The 20,765-nt window shown below is 41.4% G+C and overlaps 1 protein-coding gene across 1 annotated transcript in view; it reads left to right on the forward strand.

Annotated features, from left to right (window-relative positions):
- ONECUT1 (one cut homeobox 1) overlaps positions 1-20,323 on the forward strand; it is a 31,298-nt gene extending 10,975 nt beyond the window's left edge. Inside the window, exon 2 of the mRNA XM_084641896.1 lies at positions 19,372-20,323. Coding sequence (XP_084498022.1) covers positions 19,372-19,664 — 293 coding nt within the window. The 3' untranslated portion in view covers positions 19,665-20,323. The remainder of the gene's footprint in view (positions 1-19,371) is intronic.
- Positions 20,324-20,765: the final 442 nt, after the last annotated feature.

The raw sequence follows: 20,765 nt of genomic DNA on the forward strand, positions 1-20,765 counted from the left end.
AGATAGTGAATCCTTTCCTATCTATTCCTTTATTAGTTCGTAATTGAATGAACCCACGTGTTTAGCCTGGGCAGAGCTGTCATGTGCCCTCTGGCCGATCCCTACGGTAACACATCACAAAAGCAGCTCCTACTTTGGGACAATTAGTGGGCTTAGGGCTGAAGAGTAGGATTTATTGCTGAGGTGCAGTAGGGCTTCATCAGAAGCTTACTGGAGTCTTCAATGGGCTTGGGATCGGGGCCTACCCGAGCTGTGTGTAGCAGGTTGCACAATAGCCTGGTGGCATCATACCCAGGGCCACATCAGCACAAAACCTGCCATTTTCGTGACCACTAGATTTATTTATGAGCAAATCAATACATGTCAACGTGACAGAGAGGGCAACTTCCTGCGGTATCTTGGCGAGATGATATTGTATTACCTGTGTGAATGGTTTGTGTATAATTTTAGGTCAGGGATTGTATGCACTCCATGGGGGGGAGGGCTACCACAGCTTCTCCAGGAAGGGAAAGCAGTAGGGGATGATCAAGAAAAATCACTAAGGTTATAACACCTGCAGGTAGGCACCACCTCCTGGGGAGGCTCTCCTATTCTGGTTCTCCAGAGACCAACAGATAAAGACAGGACTTTTGGATAAACAGCCTGAGCTTAAACTTACTTGGGGCCTTAGTTCTGGTTCTTGATCTAAAGAATGATGTGAACTTGTAACCAGAGGAAAACCCAGTTGTGAGGTTGGAAGGCCTGACACCTACCTACCAGATCCCAATGCTGGAATTGGGGGTGCTCTGGTAAGCTTGTTAGCATGTGGATAGGTTCTTTTATTTTTTCTATGTTTTTGTTGTAATGCTTTTACTTTAAGAATAAATGTGCTTGCTGAGAAGGAGCTGTGACATAACTGCAAGAAATACACTGGTCTTAGCCCTTGAAGTAAAAGCAAAGCACAGGCATTGGGCTTTTAGGCAGACTGGCTTGCTAAGGCTACCCCAGTGTGGATCATGGAGGTGTGCAGCCTTTAAAACCCCTGTCAGAAGGGAATGAGATGTAGGCCTCCACCCAGTGGAGGTGATGGCTAGGAGCCAGAAATCTTTTAGGGGATGCTCTTGAGGGACCATGGAGGAGAAATACAGTGCAGTTACCCTACAACTATGCCATTCAACTCTTACTTTAAATAAATATAAACTTATTTTCAAATATCATATCTTGATAAAACTAAAATGATGCTTCCTGGATTTGTTCCAAGATGCATCATCTTTTGGCCAGTAAGAAAGTTGATTTTGGTTGTGTAATGGCAAAATAATCATTTGAAGGAGAATTTTCCAGGAACAAGAATAGTTTTGATTGTACCCCATATTACAGTGATAAAAATCTTCAATGCTAAAATTGGATATGTTCCCACAATGTTAAATGAAGGGTACATTGATTATTGTTCAGTAACTTTTACACACAGTATTACTGACTAACTCATAATGCTAAGGCCCAGATGACCTAAGGATTTTTGTATTTAACTTTTTAAATTATTTTTTTTCTGTTGGACCACCAACCTGCTGCCACTTCAAACTGAACTTCAAATACTAGTGTACCACTTGTAATTCCAGCTAATTTTAAATAAGAAGACACAAACTTCCATTCTTTAGTGATTTTGCTCCAAAAAATTGAAGAGAACCTGAAGGTCCTAGACAGTTTTAAAGTACAGTGATATTAACATGAAATACTATGAGGGTTAGTCTGAAATAATCGAAACGATTACTGATTTTTGCAAATTCTAGCTGCTCATTTGTATGTTCTTGACAAACATTTTGAAATACTTTCATGAATATTTATGCAACAATGACACTGCAGAAATGCATTTTCACCAGTTTCAACAGAAATCCTATATCAATATTTCTATAATTTCTACAGGAGGGAGCTCTTTTGTATATGCTGACTGAAAGCATGTTTTAAAAGCAAAACAGATACTTCATGTAGCTTTAAAATCCATGTAGACCGAAATAGCTACATTTTATCATGATGAGGCTTGATTATTTTGTTTAATCCCGAAGCTTGTTAGCCACCCACTTTTTAAAATAAACATAGTAAAATCAAAATTAAAAGTCTCTTTGAAACTGAGATGTTCATTTATCCATATTACGAATATATTCAATTTTATTAACCAATAAGAAATATTTGCCCTATGATGCTCAGAATGAACTAAATATTTCATTACTTCACTCTGGAGGTCACAAAGGCATGAATAACTGGGCCAAGACCACATCAGAGAGAAATGGTTACAACAGTGAGACATCGCATTATTAAATATCCAGTTTTTGCTCAAACTAAGGCAGAGATTGAGTTGAGTATTTGTATCTTTCCTTCCTCTCTATACCACAAATGAGGAAGAGGCGCCACCTAGCGCCCATCACCGCTAACAGCTATCTAAACTGGTGAGTGCGATACGAATGGCGAGCATGATTAAAATATTGATGTAGTCACAAGAACCGTTCATTAAGGCAATTTAATCTTTGCTATTAATGTCCCTTCAATTCATTTGGGGTAATTAAGATGCAGTTAAAGTGATTACATTCTAATTACTTATGCTAGACGAAGGAGCGTTTGCCACGCTAATGCGGTTAACTAAGGACTCAGCGAAAGAAAGTTAACATTTGCTTTAAATGATGTAACGGGAAAATCAGGTCCTTTCCCTGTATTATTCCAGTTAGCAGCATATTCCGTAAGGGTGACGTCAGCTCACTGGAGCAGTTAAGGATCCCTCAACATTGCAATGGGGGGTAAGCCCCGGAATCCCAGCCCTCTTGAGTCAGCACCACTCAATGTGGATCACTTTGTTATTGCAGTGGAAGCAAATTAAGGTCACTAATTTTCATACAGTGCCTATAACTGGGATGCTTACAATTAAGATTCGCTGCTGAAATCTCCCTGGCCAATCTGTGGACATTCTGCCTTGTTTCCCACAGAAAAATGCTTTATTGTCAAACTGTTCTTTTATTCAGATATTAAATAGCAACAAAGTGAGCAGAACTGGAATCCAATTTGAGTAAGGTGAGAGATGAAGTAGGAGGATATATCCTAGCACTCACTGTCCAAACATCTAGAGTGGAGTAGGATGACAGTGAAATACTGCACTCTAAAGAAGCGTAAACCTGAACAGTCATTGTGTTTTTATATGTAAACGGGATTGATCTATGTCAGGAGTGGAAAGAAATAACATGGTGTACTTTAGGATGTACCCTACGATTTTTAAACCATTAATATACTCTTCTGCTGGTGTGGGGGAGAAAGAGCCATTCTTTAGTAAACAGTGTAAGCAGCACTAATGTTTTACTGGGCTGGGGAGGCTTTAAGCTGGGAATGAGTCATGGTGTGTTTGTACGGGCCTAGCCCAAATGCAGGCCTGATGTTGCTTGGTGCCTCTAGGCATTACCATAGTACTCCTTTTGCACAAGACTAGGTGACAGAGACGGCCACATGAGGGTCTCCCATGTCCTTCTGAACACCACTGAGGGCAGTGTGAATGAGATGGAGCAAGTCAGGGGCAGGGACCACATAGACCCGGTGCCCCTAATACTATGTGTAATGGCACAGACGGGCTGGGGCTGCCGCCTCAGGCCAAACGGGGTTGTTTGGCTTTGTGAATGAATCGCATTAAATGAACACAATTCATATAAGCCCCTTGTCATAAATATAAAGGGAAGGGTAAACCCCTTTGAAATCCCTCCTGGCCAGGGGAAAGCTCCTCTCACCTGCAAAGGGTTAAGAAGCTAAAGGTAACCTCACTGGCACCTGACCAAAATGACCAATGAGGAGACCAGATACTTTCAAAAGCTGGGAGGAGGGAGAGAAACAAAGGGTCTGTGTGTCTGTCTATATTCTGTCTTTGCTGGGGATAGACCAGGAATGGAGTCTTAGAACTTTTAGTAAGTAATCTAGCTAGGTACGTGTTAGATTATGATTTCTTTAAATGGCTGAGAAGAGAACTGTGCTGAATAGAATAACTATTTCTGTCTGTGTATCTGTTTTGTAACTTAAGGTTTTGCCTAGAGGGGTTCTCTATGTTTTGAATCTAATTACCCTGTAAGGTATCTACCATCCTGATTTTATAGGGGGGATTTCTTTATTTCTATTTACTTCTATTTTTTATTAAAAGTCTTCTTGTAAGAAAACTGAATGCTTTTTTCATTCTTCTCAGATTCAAGGGTTTGGGTCTGTGGTCACCTATGCAAATTGGTGAGGCTTTTTATCCAACATTTCCCAGGAAAAGGGGGGTGCAAGTGTTGGGAGGATTGTTCATTGTTCTTAAGATCCAAGGGTCTGGGTCTGTAGTCACCTAGGCAAATTGGTGAGGCTTTTTTCCAAACCTTGTCCAGGAAGTGGGCTGCAAGGTTTTGGGAAGTATTTTGGGGGGAAAGACATTTCCAAACAGCTCTTCCCCAGTAACCAGTATTAGTTTGGTGGTGGTAGCGGCCAATCCAAGGACAAAGGGTGGAATATTTTGTACCTTGGGGAAGTTTTGACCTAAGCTGGTAAAGATAAGCTTAGGAGATTTTTCATGCAGATCCCCACATCTGTACCCTAGAGTTCAGAGTGGGGGAGGAACCTTGACACCCCTAATTACGTTCTTATACACGCTATATTTTAAGAGTTCTGTGAGAATGTCATGTATTTCTTTTACCATTCCTATGTCTTCACACTCCATGTTTGTGTGGAGATGATATCCATGTGATAAATGAATTTACCGTACACCTTTGACCATTTTGCCAGCAGTATGCCCACTGATTCATATTCTCTGGGACTATTTTTAACACCCCAACCCCCTAAGCAGCTTAAAATAGATGCCATATAAAAAAAATCAATCTGTTAGAGAAATGTTTCCTCCTTCTCTGTCCAAATGTGGAATTTCCTCCAAGAAATCTCCCCCCAGGATGGGCGCTATACAGTCCTGCTCCACTTGATGGGTTTTCTATAAATGAAAATGTCACTGGATATTTTATGATGCAACAAGGCTAAAAGCAGAAACTTTGGAAAGAGATTGTTCCCAGCTTCACAATGTGGCTCAATCCCTTCTAGGTCCCAAGATAATGGGTTTTAAAATCATGACATGCTTAGGTTTAGAAAAGACATTTAAGGTAAATCTAGAGGGGGTTTGTGGCTCCATTTAAGCTTTGTACATTTGGACTCAGGGGGCTAGATTCACAAAAGTATTTAGGTCCCCATATCCCAGACTTAGGCCCCTAAGTATTGGGTTTAGGTGCCTAAATCTCCATTTTAGACTCTATTGCAATTCACAGAACCATCTCTGAACCCTGTAGCTACCTAAACTCACTCGGCACCTGCATTTTTGCAGTAAAAAGATGCTTATGTTTCTGCTCTCCACATGTGCTCTGCTGCCTCACTCTAGATGTCTGGTTTCAGAGTGGTAGCTGTGTTAGTCTGTATCAGCAAAAAGAACGAGGTGCCCAATCCAGTCGGTGTGCTCAGGCCATGTCTACTGGATCAGGCCTCTCAGGCAAATTGGAGGAGACCATCCCTAATAACTTTTAGCCCAGTGATTAGAGTACTTACCTGGGAGGTGGGCACTGTGGATAAATAATCAAACAATCATTGGGCCAGAGAGCAAGCATGAGAAAGTGCAAACATGAGAATGACTCTATAGCCTGGTGGTTAGCGCACTCACCCAGCATATGGGAGACATAGGAACCAGTCCCTCTGAGCTAGTGACTCTTCAATTATTTATCCACAGTGGAAAAGCTTCAACCGGAGAGACTGAAGGAGCCCCACATCAGAATGTCCCATAGCCCAATGGGTATGGTATGCACCTGAGCAGTGAGGAATCCCCGTTCAATTCCCTTCTTCTCATCAGGTGGAGTGGGGATCTGAGAACCAGGGTCTCCCAAATCCCAGGGAGTGCTCTAACTACTAGGGTAAAGGTTATGAGGAACATCTCCCCCTCCCCTCACCAGCTTCTTGCAACAACACACCTTAGGCACCTAACTCCAAGAGATGGGTTCACAGCTGAAAATTGCTTGCAGAGATAGGTGCCTCCCTGCAGCCTGGACTTAGGCGCCAGGGTAACTAAACTATCTGGCTTTACAAGTAGGGGGATATGAAAAATTAATTCCAACAAAACATTTGAAAACTCTCTAAAACATTCCCAAAATAATTTTTTCATAGTATACGCAGAATACATGTTAATGTGAGATAAGAGTTTTATTGGCATTAGCCTGGGATGTCATGCAGAATTCCTCACTCATGGGTAATGTGCATTAAAAAGCACATAGATACCGTTTGTAAAAGTATCTTTGGAATCTTCAGGATCAAAGGCACCATGTACCGGCAACATTATTTATCCCAAAGTAGAGAGAGCTTGCAAGACTTCCCAGTTTTGCTCCACCAAGGTATTTCAGGAAGATCATCTCTAGAGTTTCCATGCTCATTCAATCCACAGCATACTGTTGAAACTTCCAGCCATGCTGCTAATTGGTATCAAGTGCAACCACATGACAAATGCAATGGAAATTAGTGTGGTGTGAACCTGCCCACCAGGAACTGAACTGAGACCACTACCTTATTTAATATTGGACACCAAACAACCCTCAAACAATAATGATCTGTGGTCACCATTGACCTGGGCCATGTTTGAAAACATGTCCTATCACCTAGAGGTGAAAGACACTATATCCCACCACCAGTCCACTTCTACTTTTTAACAAAATTACAAATTTTTAGATATATGAAATCACCATATTTGGAGCTGCATATCTGCATACATCTCTCTACAGTTGCATTGATACATACATCTCAGAAAGTAAGCAGACAAATAAATAAATCCACCAAAGCATAAACCAACAGTGTGTCTAGGTTTTTCTGTTTGCTAGGTTCTAGAATCAGGCTATGATACTGATGGAACTGCAAGAGTTTTTCAAAGAGAAACAGCTGAGCAATAGAATTTCATTTTCTGCCATGTTGTGTTGCACTCAGATGGAAGAATTACCCTCAGTGCTACATCCATCAGGGCACAGCTCTGTAGGAAAATATTTCCAGAATCCTTCCATTCACTGAGCTGTTGAGAACTTGACACTTTTCCATTTTATATCTGAAAGAGTGCAGTCATTGCCGTTAACATTTTTAGCCATTGGCTGATCAACTTTTCTTTCAGTGGCAGCTCACCTGTGATTTCAAAATCTTTCACAGAAGTCAGTACAAGTTTTGTCCATATAGTTTCTTCTGTTCTCCATCTTGACCCTGAGTACCAAATTTTCAAAAGGAGAAGCTATGGTGGATTGCAAGTCATAGTGTTGTCTCTTTATAACGTGTCTGAAGCAGAGGGCAGGTTCCATTTGATATTTTCTGTCTTTATGTGTTGTGTTTCTGTGTGTTTAGGAGTTAAAAATCCAGAAGGAAAGGAAAGTTATCACTTTTGTTTATATGTTTTAGGTAAGACGGAGAGAGAGAGAGAGACAAAACCGAACTGCTCCTAAAAGTGGGCAGTGAGGAAATAGTTCTTGTTTTGTTTTTTCTTAGACTTTAAAAAGGCAAATTTCCCCTTAAGGATGATCTTCTGAGTGAGGCAGTGCAATGTTACGAATTACACCTGGTAGGACACGCACACAACTGCTGCGAATTACACCTGGTAGGACACGCACACAAGTGCTGCGAATTATACCTGATAGGACACGCACACAAGTGCTACGAATTATACCTGATAGGACACGCACACCAATGCTACCAATTACACCTGATAGGTCACGCACAGTTCGAATCTAGGCTGAGGCACATAAACAAAGTCCACAACTGCAGAGTTCCCAAAAGACACTAAGTTTATTACGCTCGAGCGTGGTGCCCCCCTGCTAGCCAGGAGGGAACCCTGAATGCAGATTATATAAAGGTTATATACCTTTTAGCAAAGCATGTTGCCCTCGTGCATCGGAAACCTTAGCCAATAAACAAACCCTTGTCTTATCTACCACCTATCCCTGCTTGGTGCATTCCTCGTGCTATACCAGTATGTTAATTACACAGCATGGTCCTAAAGCCATGCATCAGTAACTTTTATTATCAGGATGGGAGGCCTCACATCAAGGCCAAGAAACAGGGAGTTAGAGACTGACAAAAACCAGATACTGGGAGTCAAGGCAGGCTGGAGACAAGGAGGAGGATTTTCACAGGGATTCAGTATCTAAGGATTACTCCTCCTGGCGTATGATGTGCTGGCATTTAAACAATGGTGGGCCCCAAACCAAAATGGAGTCACATGTGCTAACTTGTCCTTAACAGCAATCAGCACAACATATGCCTACTCCAGTTTTGGCTTTTGGACCCACAGAAAAGTTTAGTTCCCAGTGCAGATGGACAAAATATCTACTTCTCTACCCCCAACCCCATGAACTGAGAGAGATCAATCTCATTGCTGAGTTTTCATATGGGGCTTCATTCTTCTCTCACTGAAATCAATAGGCGCTTTGCCCATTTACCTCAATGGGACCAGAATTGGTCTCAATGTGTGGGGTACAATCGGCCCAACTCTTTGTTTAAAAAGGAGCTTAAAAGAGCACTGACAAATGGTGTGATGCTCCCATTCTAGTGAGCAATAGGTGCAGCAGGAAGTTCTGTACAACTCACAGGCAACTGGACCTTAATAAGAGGTACCAAACTTGGCAAGTTAAGTCAGTCAAATCCCTAAGGCAGCTTAGAAGGAACAAAGGAGACAAAAATAGATGGATGGACTGAATCAGGAGAATTGCAAGTGTCAGAAATATCTGTTGCTCATGGCAGAGAAAGATGGAAGTGACTAGAAAAGGCCACAGTTCAGCCATGGATTTATAAGTCTCCTTGTGATGCTGATAATATTGCATTGTCCTAGCTACACACACAAAGTGTTGGAGTCAAAGTGACTCTCTTTCTATATTCTGCTTTGCCTTTTTCTTAAACAGGCTCTTTTCAGAATCTTTCAAATGGCAGCTCAAGGGTATCACTCAGCTGCAGGCAATGCTAGAAACAAAAGGCACCTTTCTTTATATGGGATGACATGGGGAAATGGCCAGCTATGCTCCACATGCCAACACGGTGATAGAGCGATATAATCGTAGCGTGATCATCTACGAAAGTGCGACATTCCAGTGGTTTTAAATTGAAAGCATTTTTGTGCCTGTCTTGTTTGTATCAGTCAGACAACCCAAAAACTTAAACTGCTTCTGGGTAGGTGTATGTTAAAGACATGAATCCAAATTATTTCTAGTGTAATTCTCGGCTACTTAAAAAAAAATAGTGCTCATAAAGGTACAGGATTAACTGTCCAGGAGACTAAGGCCTGGCGGATGTCCAGAAAGGACATATATCATATATACCTAATATATCAGTCTTTAAGCAAGCCCTGACTTCAGTGATTAGCTTTGCCTGCTTAAAGGAAAAAGACTCTGGCCCAGAGGAGAGAGATGCAGCTGCTTCCTTTTCCCACTACCCTGAATGGGAGTTAAACCAGTGACACCCAGGTGAAAGATTCCATTTACCATCACTCGTGCTAGGAAACAACTGCCCTCCACTCCTACTTTTGACAGGCTCCCCTTCTGGAGTATTTGTTTCATCCCCTGTCTTACATTTGTGCTTTGGCAACTTGAGAGCAACGATTTATTATTAAAATTGATTGACTGGCTATAGAACAGAGAAATGGTCTTAAGGAAAACCTATTATTACTTTTCATTATCACTGTTATTTATTGTTAGTGCTAGCAGAGTTCTTGGTGCTGTATGAGACTCAGAAATTAAGAGTAGTGACTGCCCCAAAGCGCTTACAAACTAAGTGGGTACGATTTTCAAAAATGTCTAAATCAGTTAGGTGGCTTTCAATGGACTTTAGGCTCTTAAAAAAAGAAAAGGAGTACTTGTGGCACCTTAGAGACTAACCAATTTATTTGAGCATGAGCTTTCGTGAGCTACTCACGAAAGCTCATGCTCAAATAAATTGGTTAGTCTCTAAGGTGCCACAAGTACTCCTTTTCTTTTTGCAAAGACAGACTAACACGGCTGTTACTCTGAAACCTGTCTTTAGGCTCTTAAGTCCCTTAAGCACTTCTGAAAATTTCAACCCAATCTGTTTTCCATGGAAGTCAATAACAGTCTTTCCTCTGACTGCCATGGGAGTTGAATCTATCCCTAGGAGACCAAGAAGACCAAATATTTGTGAAGTTATGTGCTTGTCTGAATACACAGGAGTAGCACACATGTTTAAAGTTAGCTGAATTGGGGGCCTAAATGCATTTGTTCTCTACTGTGCTTTTTAGGTCAATCAGTTTGAAAGTTTAGACACATTATTGACAAACATGGACCATCATAGCACATTGCATTTCTGAAAAAGAAGGCCTATGTATTTTTGTCTTTAGAAGAAGGTCATAGCAATGTCACCAGCAGAACAAAGTATCAGCATGTAAGTGCTTTGCTGAATAAAGTTGGAATTACTCACATGCTTAAAGTTAAGCACAAGCTGAAGTACATTGCTGTATCAGGACTTTTGTTAGTACAGCTTATGAAACTACCCTGTTGTAGTTTTCTAGCTATACCAAGAATTTACAAGGTATTGCACAGACCAAATGAGAGTTCAGATTTTTACAGTAAACATTGGAGACTTCTTTTCAGTACAAAATGTACAGTCGTTCTTTTGCACCAAAAGATACAGAAGAAAAAAAATTTTAACGTAATGACAAAAAATGGCCACCCACCTTTTAAAACTGTTTTATGATTTAGGATATTTCCACTGAAGTCAGGGGGGTTAAGGTTTCATCCTGCACTTCTGGAAAGAAGTAAGACCTGGTGATTAAGGCACTGGAATGGGACTCAGGAGTTCTGGGTTCAGTTTCTGGCCCTGCTACAGATTCAGTGTGTGACCTTGGACAAGCCATCTAATCTATATGTACCTCAGTTCCTATTCTGTAAAATGGGGATAACAATGTTCCCTTTTATTTCACCCTTTGCCTGCTCGGTCTAGTTAGAGTGAAGGCTCTTTGGGACAGATCCTGTCTTACTCTGTGTTTGTAAAGTGCTTAGTACAATGGGGCCCTGATCTTGGTTAGGTCTCTATATGCTATGGTAATACAAATAATAAAAAAATAATAATAATAATAATTAATAATAACATGAGAGATCCATCCCCAGCAGCACCGAGAGGTGTCTGGTGGTAGGCTAGGGAGGTATGGGACATAGCTGGTGTATCTGCAATTACAAGGGCTTGTCTTCACTACCGGGAGATTGAGGCTGTTGCAATCGATGCTACAGGGGTCGATTTAGTGGTTCAAGAGCCTGGCTGAAGAGCAACAAGCCAGCCTGTGGTGAGAAGCATCTAAGTTTGTACGGGCATTGAAAGTGTTAAGATCAGTTTTTATTTCATTTGACCAAATCTGACTTCTTATGCTTTGACTTATAACCACTTAAAATCTATCTTTATAGTTAATAAATCTGTTTGTTTATTCTACCTGAAGCAGTGTGTTTTGTTTGAAGCGTGTCAGAAACTCCCCTTGGGATAACAAGCCTGGTACATATCAATTTCTTTGTCAAATTGATGAACTCATATAAGCTTGCAGCATCCAGCGGGCATAACTGGACACTGAAAGACAGAGGTTCCCAGAGTTGTGTGTGGGACCGGAGATATTGGCTAGTGTCATTCGGTTGCAAGTACCTGGGAACAGCTTACATGCCAGAGGCTGTGCGTGAACAGCCCAGGAGTGGGGGTTCTCACAGCACAGCAGGGTAAGGCTGGCTCCCATAGTCAAGGATTGGGGTGACCTAGCAGATCACCAGTCCAGACAACACCAGAGGGGAACATCACAACCTGACTAAACAGTGCAAGGCTCTTCTGAGAATATTTATAATAAAGGATGAAAACCACAAAAATCTACTCATACAGCTGATCCTGACTAAAGCCAATACACACCCAAACAAAAATATAAAATCCCCCTCTCAGTCTGACCACCCCCCTATATCTCAGTCCACACCTTCAAAGGTTGGAGAAAAGAGATGAGTTTTTCAGGATGCCCAAAGATCAACAGATCCAGGAATGAATTCACTTCACTAATGTCAAAGCTGCAAAGTTCTTGTTAGCTGCCTACGGTACCAGTGATTTTGTAGTGAGATCTCCAAAAATAATCAGTTTTGCACAAAACTGGAAAACACATTTATTTTTAAAATTAAATTTCTTGAATTTTAAAGAAAAATGCCACAAATGAAATACAAACATCTAGAAATCCCAGCACTGAGTTATGCACCAGTATAGAATGCATACGCTGCACCTGCCCATGTAAATATATTGTGTGCTGGGCTGATAACTTGTCCTGGGAATACCAGCCCAGTGTGCAAGGGGCGGGGGCAGAAGGGAAGGATGAGAATAGTACCCACTGCTTGGGTTCGAATGGATGGGGACTAGAGAATTCATATACAGTCCCCATGTGGAGTAGATCCGTGTCTAGCCCTGGCCCTCTCTTTTCCTTTCCTTGGCTGGCAGATCATCTCTGGGAAGGGAGAGGAGTTAGATGGTGATTTAACCATTCCTCAGCTGCTTCAGAGGACATATTTGTAGCTAGGGTCCTAGTATTGGGTCCTATATAAACCGATGATATTATATAGCTATATCTACGCTTACAATGCATGTTAAAAATCAAGTGTCCGTTATTAATTAAGAGCACCCTTTCATAAAAATTTAGCTGCCAGTTCTGACAATTATTCTATAGGTAGAGCTGGTAGCAGCACCTATTATTAAGGTTGGCTGACACATCCCATTATAAGATTCTGTTTTCAATTGCTTATAACTTTGCCAAACTGTAACCATTCAGGAAATTCTCTGAAATTCTCTGTGCTGCCTCAGTATGATTTTTTTTAAAAGCTGAAGCAAAAACAGCTGGGTCAGCTGATTCCAAGAATTAGATTAGGGGAAAATATGTTGTTTTATCCCCGTCTAAAAAAATTCTTACAACCCTTTAATTGAAAAGCTCTAGCACCCCCATGCTTTGTAGCAAGTCTTTGAAATTTGGCTGGGGTAGAGAGAGGCTGGCCTGCTGGCAGGGATGTGCCTTTTGCTAACCCTGTGAAAAACTACCTTAAAAACTCTAAAAATAGTTCACACATGCTCAGTAGAGTATTGTTAAAGTTTGGCAGCTAAATTCTCTGAGAGTCCGTCTGTACTGAGCATGCTTCATCCCAGGGCTACAGGGGCCCTGCAGAGCAGGACATCTGTGAGCCACTATGATGCTGGGTACTGGACAGTGAGAGTGGAGAGACTGTCACTTATATGGTCTTGATGCCCAGTGCTGTCACCCTGGTAGTGGAGAGGAAAAGGACGAATCCGCTTGACTGAAATGCAAATGGGATGAAAGCTTCACCAAGGATGGGAGGGAAAGGGAGTAGATTGGGGAAAGGATCTGGGGCTGGGGTGGCGGGGGGGGGGCAGGGGGGGAGACAAGACAGGCTGAGAAGATATTGGGATTGTCTGGGCAAAGAGCCTGAATGGGAAGGGTGGGATGAGGCACTTGTGGAGGGAGACTACGACTGGATGAGGAGCTGGGGGCAGAGAGGAAACGGGGATGCTGTGCCAGATTAATGCATTGGCAAACTAGACCCAAGCCTAGGGCCAAAATTCGTGGTGGGAGGAGGGCCACGCACAAAGTCACAATGCCACTCAGGTTTGGCCTGGTTGCCCCTGTGTCATGACAGAGATGTGGCCAGACCAAATTTGAGTGAGTGGCACTTATATTAGAATCTAATATAAGTGCCACTAATAAATAAGTACCACGTAGTGTACGTTTACCTAGGGCCCTGTGATGGGTTAATCTGGCCCTTCTGGGATGAGTAGTTGTGGTGGGATGGGGAGACAGGACTGGCACAGGGTCAGGCTGGAAGGAACATAGGCAGGAGCGGTAAGACTTCAGGGAGGGGGACAGAAGAGTTTGTGCCTTCTAAAGCATGTTCCCCTCCAGAAACAGATATTGCACCCAAAATTTCTGAGTCTCACCATGCCTCTGCTGTCAGCAGATATCTGTGAAATCTGTCTGGCAAAGTGTGTGTCAGATCCTTCACTAGTCCAGGTCCACATAGAGGATGACAACCTACTACTGCTATCAGTTACTCTGTTAGCTCAACTAGCAGAGGTCTGTGTTATAGATCTAAAGGTTCTAACTCCGATGCTGAACCACATAGGAGTCAATATAATTCAACAGCAGTCAATTTATGTGTTTTTATTTAGCTTTTTTAAAAACCTAGGAAATTACACACAAAAATCTACATTTTAAAGAAAGATTAATGTTGCAAAGTCAAGCACACAAAAGTTAGGAGATGTCAGAAACCAGGTTATCCTTGCAACCTTAATTCGGCCTCCTTGTGCATATGCATTATGATACAGTCCTTAATTACATGATCATATACTATTTTTTCCACAAGACCCCTGCCTCAGTCAGTGCACAGGATGGACTGTGGTCTGGGGATTAATCAAGGATGTGTAGTGAAGGAGGCTGTTATTTCTTGAACACCAGCCTCATTTATTGCAGAAGCTGGAAGCTGTGCAGTGAATGAGGCAGGGAACTGCAGGAAGAGAAAGCCCAGTCCATAGTTAAGGCAGCTGAATGCTGCCCTAGAGAACTGGAGTCTATCACTGCCTCTGCTACAGAATTCCTAGGTGATTCTGGCCAAGTCATTTAAATCCAACTCATCAGAGATGATTTCTAATTATGTGTTTCTCATTTTCTGGGAACCTGAATTGAGACCCTGGGTTCTGATTTGCAGAAGTGCTGAGCACTCACAGCTGCTGCTAAGGTCAGTGGGAGCTGTGCTTTGAACGTATACAGTGCAATAAAAATGCTAAGTACTCTGAAAAATCATGTCCTAAATGTCTCAAAATGGGCACCCAAAATTAGTGGACACTTTTGACCTTAATGTCTGTGTGTCTCAGTACTGCAACTATAAAAGTGGGGTAATACCTCCCCGTCACCTCACGGGGGTGTTGTGAAAATAAATTAATATCTGTGAAGTGCTTTGATACTATAGTGAGAAGCTCCAGTCAAAAGTCCCTGAGGTAATTAATAATTTAATATCCAGAGAGGGTTTGAAAAGTGTGCAGTAAATAAAGCATGGCGCCACACATTGAATAATGGGAATAAAACAAGATTTCGAACAGCTGCTCATTCAGTAAATATTATCCAGCCTGTGAGCATTTTAACTGGCTTATTTTTTGGAGCAGAACCACACTTTAATCAAATAGTAAGAATGTCAGGATCAAATAGTAAGAATGTCAGAACAGAAATAGTGGTATACGTTATACCACTTTCCTGAGAGGACTGCAACTGAACAGATGTTGCCTTCTCTGATAAGACCAGTGGAAGCACCAGAGATGGTGTTTTCTCAACTTAAATTAGGAAGTATCTGTCCTGTGATTTCCATGAGAGGTCCTTGGCTCTAGAATATGTTCCCTTCCTGATCCATCACACTCTGGATTTCTCAATCGTCTTGTCATTCTGCAAAGCCTACCATTTCTCCTGGGCACTTGGATAGAGGTTGATCTGAGGGGAGAGGCTGGTAAAATATGGGGTTATTGTTTTGTTGGTAGGTCTGATGGTGTAGTATGTGATCAGTTTAATTCAATCTATAATATTCTGCAGCATTAGGCACTTTATTGTTTTAATTGGTGTGGCGCCAAGGAGAGGCACGTTCAGTTAAACTGAACAAAATACAGTTCATTTTGGAGGCATTGGTAGCAGCCCCATAGTTAAGGCTGAGCTTTGAATTCAGTTCTAAGCTCTGCTTCCAAGATCCCTTATAACTTTTGAACAGAGTAACCAATTTGTTCACAGATTGAAATGCTGCCTATACTGGGGCATGAGAAGAATGTTCTGACAATTTGAAAAGTGATAGATGTTTATTTGATCTTTAACCACTATTTTAACATTTTATGTTTTCTCCCCAGTACCTTAAACTTTTTGGATCCCTGTGTTCTCAGCAGCGATAGGTTTTGAGAACCTCAGGCCTTGTGCAGATGCTGAGGTCCTCAGGAACAAGGTATTTTCAAATCATGGGCCATTTTCTAGGGAATTATTTAGGAATCTTAACTTGTATGGGGTGGAGCCACAGAGCTCAAGAAGACATCAAGCTTTACAAGGCAGATTCGCAATGCATGTTTATTTTCTACTATTCTTCATGTTTCTGGAGGACTGTCCTATAATTGTTTGACCTAGAATTATGAGGTTTATATATGCAGATAGACCAACTCTGTATTTACTGCTGTGTGTCTGTCTGGCTGTGATTCTAATGCTATTTGTCCAATCAGGACAAATTATAACAAATGATTATTTCATCGCACAGTGTGTCTGTGCACAGGTCAGAATTTGTGCAACCATTGACAGATTAAAGAGGGGGGCATTCTGAGGAAATGAAATTGTTTTTAATTTTCTTTCAAAGTTTGTTTCCCTGACTCCCCTCGGGGCATCACTACCAGGGCAAAGGTAAGGATAGATGCTGGGGTCTTTACAGCAGCAGTTTAGGTTCTTTGGATGCCTTTACTGTGAAATTCCATACTTTCAAAGATTTGAGGTTTTGTTAAAGTTTATTCTTTACTGTGAATATCTTTACTTTTTATCATTTGTTAATAGATAATACAACATTCTTGCAAGGGTATTCAAACTCTTAGGTTACCAATATATATTCTCAACTTGAACTCCAGCTTTTGTCCGAGAATTAATTAATTGATATACAAAGCATAACGTCACTGAGGGTTTGCTTGCATGAAAAACACAAGATCTGAGATATTAATGGCATATTATCATAGAGGACAGGGAGTTTGAATTTTAAATGGCTCTTTAGTTCAAACCAACTATAAAAAATTTTGAATCTCTGTCCATTTGACGAGTGTGTCATAACCGAGCAAAAATGCTGTCACTGGAATAAATATTGACAAGTAACTTCTTCAGAAACTTCGCTGCTGAGAGAACTGAAATGCCCTTATCCCCTGCCTCATGCACAGGTTGCTGTGAGTGACAATACATGAGATATCTGGGGACCTTTGTGGAATAATTTGATCCCCTCGATCCAATACTAAGGGAATGGGTAGCCATACTAGGACACTACAAGTACGGTTGGCACTGAGCTCGTCAGAAATGAGGACTGAATGGGCATGGAGGAGGAACTTTAATTTTATCTCTAGAGGTGGTCCATTCAGGTCAGCAATGAGGCATAATTGCTGGGGAATGAAAGGGAAGCTTGCATTCCCACCGCTCCTTCTGTCTCTGTCCAATGTATAATCTCCAGGTCTTTCAATACAGCACTTTCACAAGTGCTATATTCACTTCAAATATACAGAATAAAACAACACCAAAAAACAAGAATGGAAAGAGAGATGGAATTAAATGGAAATGTTGTAACCAAGATTTACTGTGTCACTGTTCTGGGTGTCACAGTGTAGTTTATTTTGTTCAAAATATCTAATTATCTGGCCTTCAAGAGTGTAATACAACCCTGTTCCCTCTCAGTTCCTTGTTCCTCTGCCAATTAAAAGATGCTATAGAAAATGGATTGACAACAAAAAAAAAAGAAAGATTAAAAAATGTGGAAAAGTTTGACTTGAAAAATCAGTAAATTTCCACTTCATCTTACAGGGATGATACATAGTTATATAGCCAGCATTATTGGGCATTATCAAAGGTTAAATGCCTCAATTGTAGCATTTTAACAAACAATTATAGAGGTGCCTCTCCCTCCTCAGATGTTTTCTCTATACATGAAAATAAAAGAGGACAGTAAGTCTGGGTCAACATGGTTACAAGCATATCTGTGACCCTCGCAGAACATTATTGGGGAATAAAAGGCCAGGCTACCCCTTCCCTGGGAGAAGTCAAGCGTATGGGGGGGTTTCCTCTTGGTGTTTCTTTCTTATGGTCCTGCCAGGGGAATGAGGTTTGCTCCATGGAATGGAGAAGCCACCCTCACACATCATGAAGCCCTAGAGGTCTGTGGGATGCCAGGCAACTGTGAGGTGCCTCTGTGCTGGTTCCGTACTCCAGCAGCCTCCTCTCAGCTCCCTGTGTTACGAATTATACCTGGTAGGACACGCACACAACTGCTGCAAATTATACCTGGTAGGACACGCACACAAATGCTACGAATTATACCTGATAGGTCACGCACAGTTCGAATCTAGGCTGAGGCACATAAACAAAGTCCACAACTGCAGAGTTCCCAAAAAACACCAAGTTTATTACGCTCGAGTGTGGTGCCCCCCTGCTAGCCAGGAGGAGACCCCAAATACAGATTATACAAAGGTTATATACCTTTTAGAAAAGCATGTTGCTCTCGTGCATCGGAAACCTTAGCCAATAAACAAACCCTTTTCTTATCTACCACCTATCCCTGCTTGGTGCATTCCTCGTGGTAAACTGGTATGTTAATTACACAGCATGGTCCTAAAGTGATGCATCAGTAACTTTTATTATCAGGATGGGAGACCTCACATCAAAGGCCAGAAGATAGGGAGTTAGAGACAGACAAAGAACAAATACCGGGAGTCAAGGCAGGCTGGAGACAAGGAGGAGGATTTTCACAAGAATGCAGTATCTAAGGAACACTCCTCCTGGTGCATGATGTGCTTGCTTTTAGACAATGGTGGGCCTCAAACCAAAATGGAGTCACATGTGCTAACTTTTCCTTAACACCTGGCATCATGACTCTGGACCCACACAGCTGGGGACTACCCCTAGATGTGACTTCCTCAGGGCCACACCCTTCCCCACTTGGAGGGGGACTCTATGGTCAGAGATGAACCTAAAGGAGACTAAACTAGTGTAATATAAAATCCCTCAGTATGTATGGCACACCAACTTGGACTCCCTCAAAAGTCCCTTAAACTTAATTAGACTCTGACTTCCTGAGACTTACTTGGACTCACATCCACTGACCAACCTGCAAGCTACACCTCACTCCAAACCGTACATATCATCTTTGAATTGGGTCCACTGAGTCTGAGCGTAAGGGAGTCTTTGGGAATATAAACTAATGTAACTTACACTCCAAAGGGCCATAAGAGATGAGTGAAATGAGTTGTGAAAAAAATCAACTAGTGGGTGGATGTAAGAATGTACAAATTCATGAAAGAATGCCATACCTTCCTCTATCTTATGCCTTCCTGTATTGTCAACTCGCTGTTCAGGGTGTAAATTACACCAACACAAACTCACTTATAAGTGAATATAGGTAGGTCCAAGAGGGGCTGACATACCCAAACGTAGACATCATCCCTAAATTTGGAAGATCTAAGATGAAATGAATGTTATTTCCAACTTTCGTGTTTACTGGCATTAGCAACATCTTCTCTGATGCTTTCTCAGTCCGAACGCTAACATTCTTCTGTGGTTTATTGCAGCATGCAAGAGGAAAGAACAAGAACATGGGAAAGATAGAGGGAATACACCCAAAAAGCCTCGGTTGGTCTTCACGGATGTCCAGCGTCGAACTCTACATGCAATATTCAAGGAGAATAAGCGTCCATCCAAAGAATTACAAATCACCATTTCCCAGCAGCTGGGGTTGGAGCTGAGCACCGTCAGCAACTTTTTCATGAATGCACGGAGGAGGAGTCTGGATAAGTGGCAAGACGAGGGCAGCTCCAATTCAGGCAATTCATCATCTTCATCAAGCACTTGTACCAAAGCATGAAGGAGTAACCACGAACTGAACCTCGGGGGAAAAGCTTTAAAAATAAATAAATAAATAAAGACCAGGACCTCAAGACAGCAGGTTTATACTTAGAACTATTTGAAAAAAAAAGTTATTTATAAGTCCAAAGAAACCAAAGACTTATTTCACCTGCATTTTGACTTTGTTCTGAGATACACACTTGAATAGGACGACGACTTGCAAGAAAAAGAAAAGAAACAAAACAAAAAACAGAGAGAAACGAAAGAAACCACTGGTCTTACACCTTCATCCATGATCATTTTCACCGTATTTGGCTTGTTTAGTGGTTTGGAGCATAGTGATTTCTTGTCATTGAATGGACATCTTTTCAGATATGGCTCTTCATTTCCACAGATATTGCCATGATGGTGTATGGTGTATCCGTACTGTGTACACACCAGTGGTTAGGGACTTAGTCAGGGCTCGTCTTCAGAAAGGGTTGTGCCAGAGCATGACCAACATAGCATGGAGTCGTCTGAATTCATTGAACGGTAGTGGGATTTTTGCTGTTTTATCGTTTGAACTTTGCTAGTGCAACATCTGGAAACAAGTTCAAACTAGGCAAAGAAATTTTGAATGATACCTAAACCAGTGCATTCTCTTTGTTTGTTAAGGAATGTTCAGATTTTTAAAAAAAAGTGAAACAATATTCCATCCATTAAAAAAAATCGACTAGCTACCAAAGAATACATTTAATATTATATTGCAGGTATTTTATTGCAATGATTTTAATATTCCAAAGCTATTTTTACACAAAATACTATGTAGAGTTATAGGTATAAACTAATCTAACTGTATAACACATAAAACCTGTAATCAAGACTGTTATTTGCAATTATTAAACCACTTTAATATTTGTTTCCATGACTGGCAAGAAAGAATGTCATTTTAGGAATAGCAGCTAATGTCACAGTGTCAGAGCACAGATGCTAATAATGGGATCCTGCTTCCACTGAAGTCAGTGAGAGTTTTGCCATTGGCTTCAATAGGAGCAGGATGTGTCTTTACAGCTGTGTGTATGGCTGATATGTTATTTGCCATGTATGCATACTTTTATTACACTGTCCCTGGCTGACAGTG

This window comes from Lepidochelys olivacea, assembly GCF_965140295.1.
Source record: "Lepidochelys olivacea isolate rLepOli2 genome assembly, chromosome: 10".
NCBI classification, from domain to species: domain Eukaryota; kingdom Metazoa; phylum Chordata; order Testudines; family Cheloniidae; genus Lepidochelys; species Lepidochelys olivacea.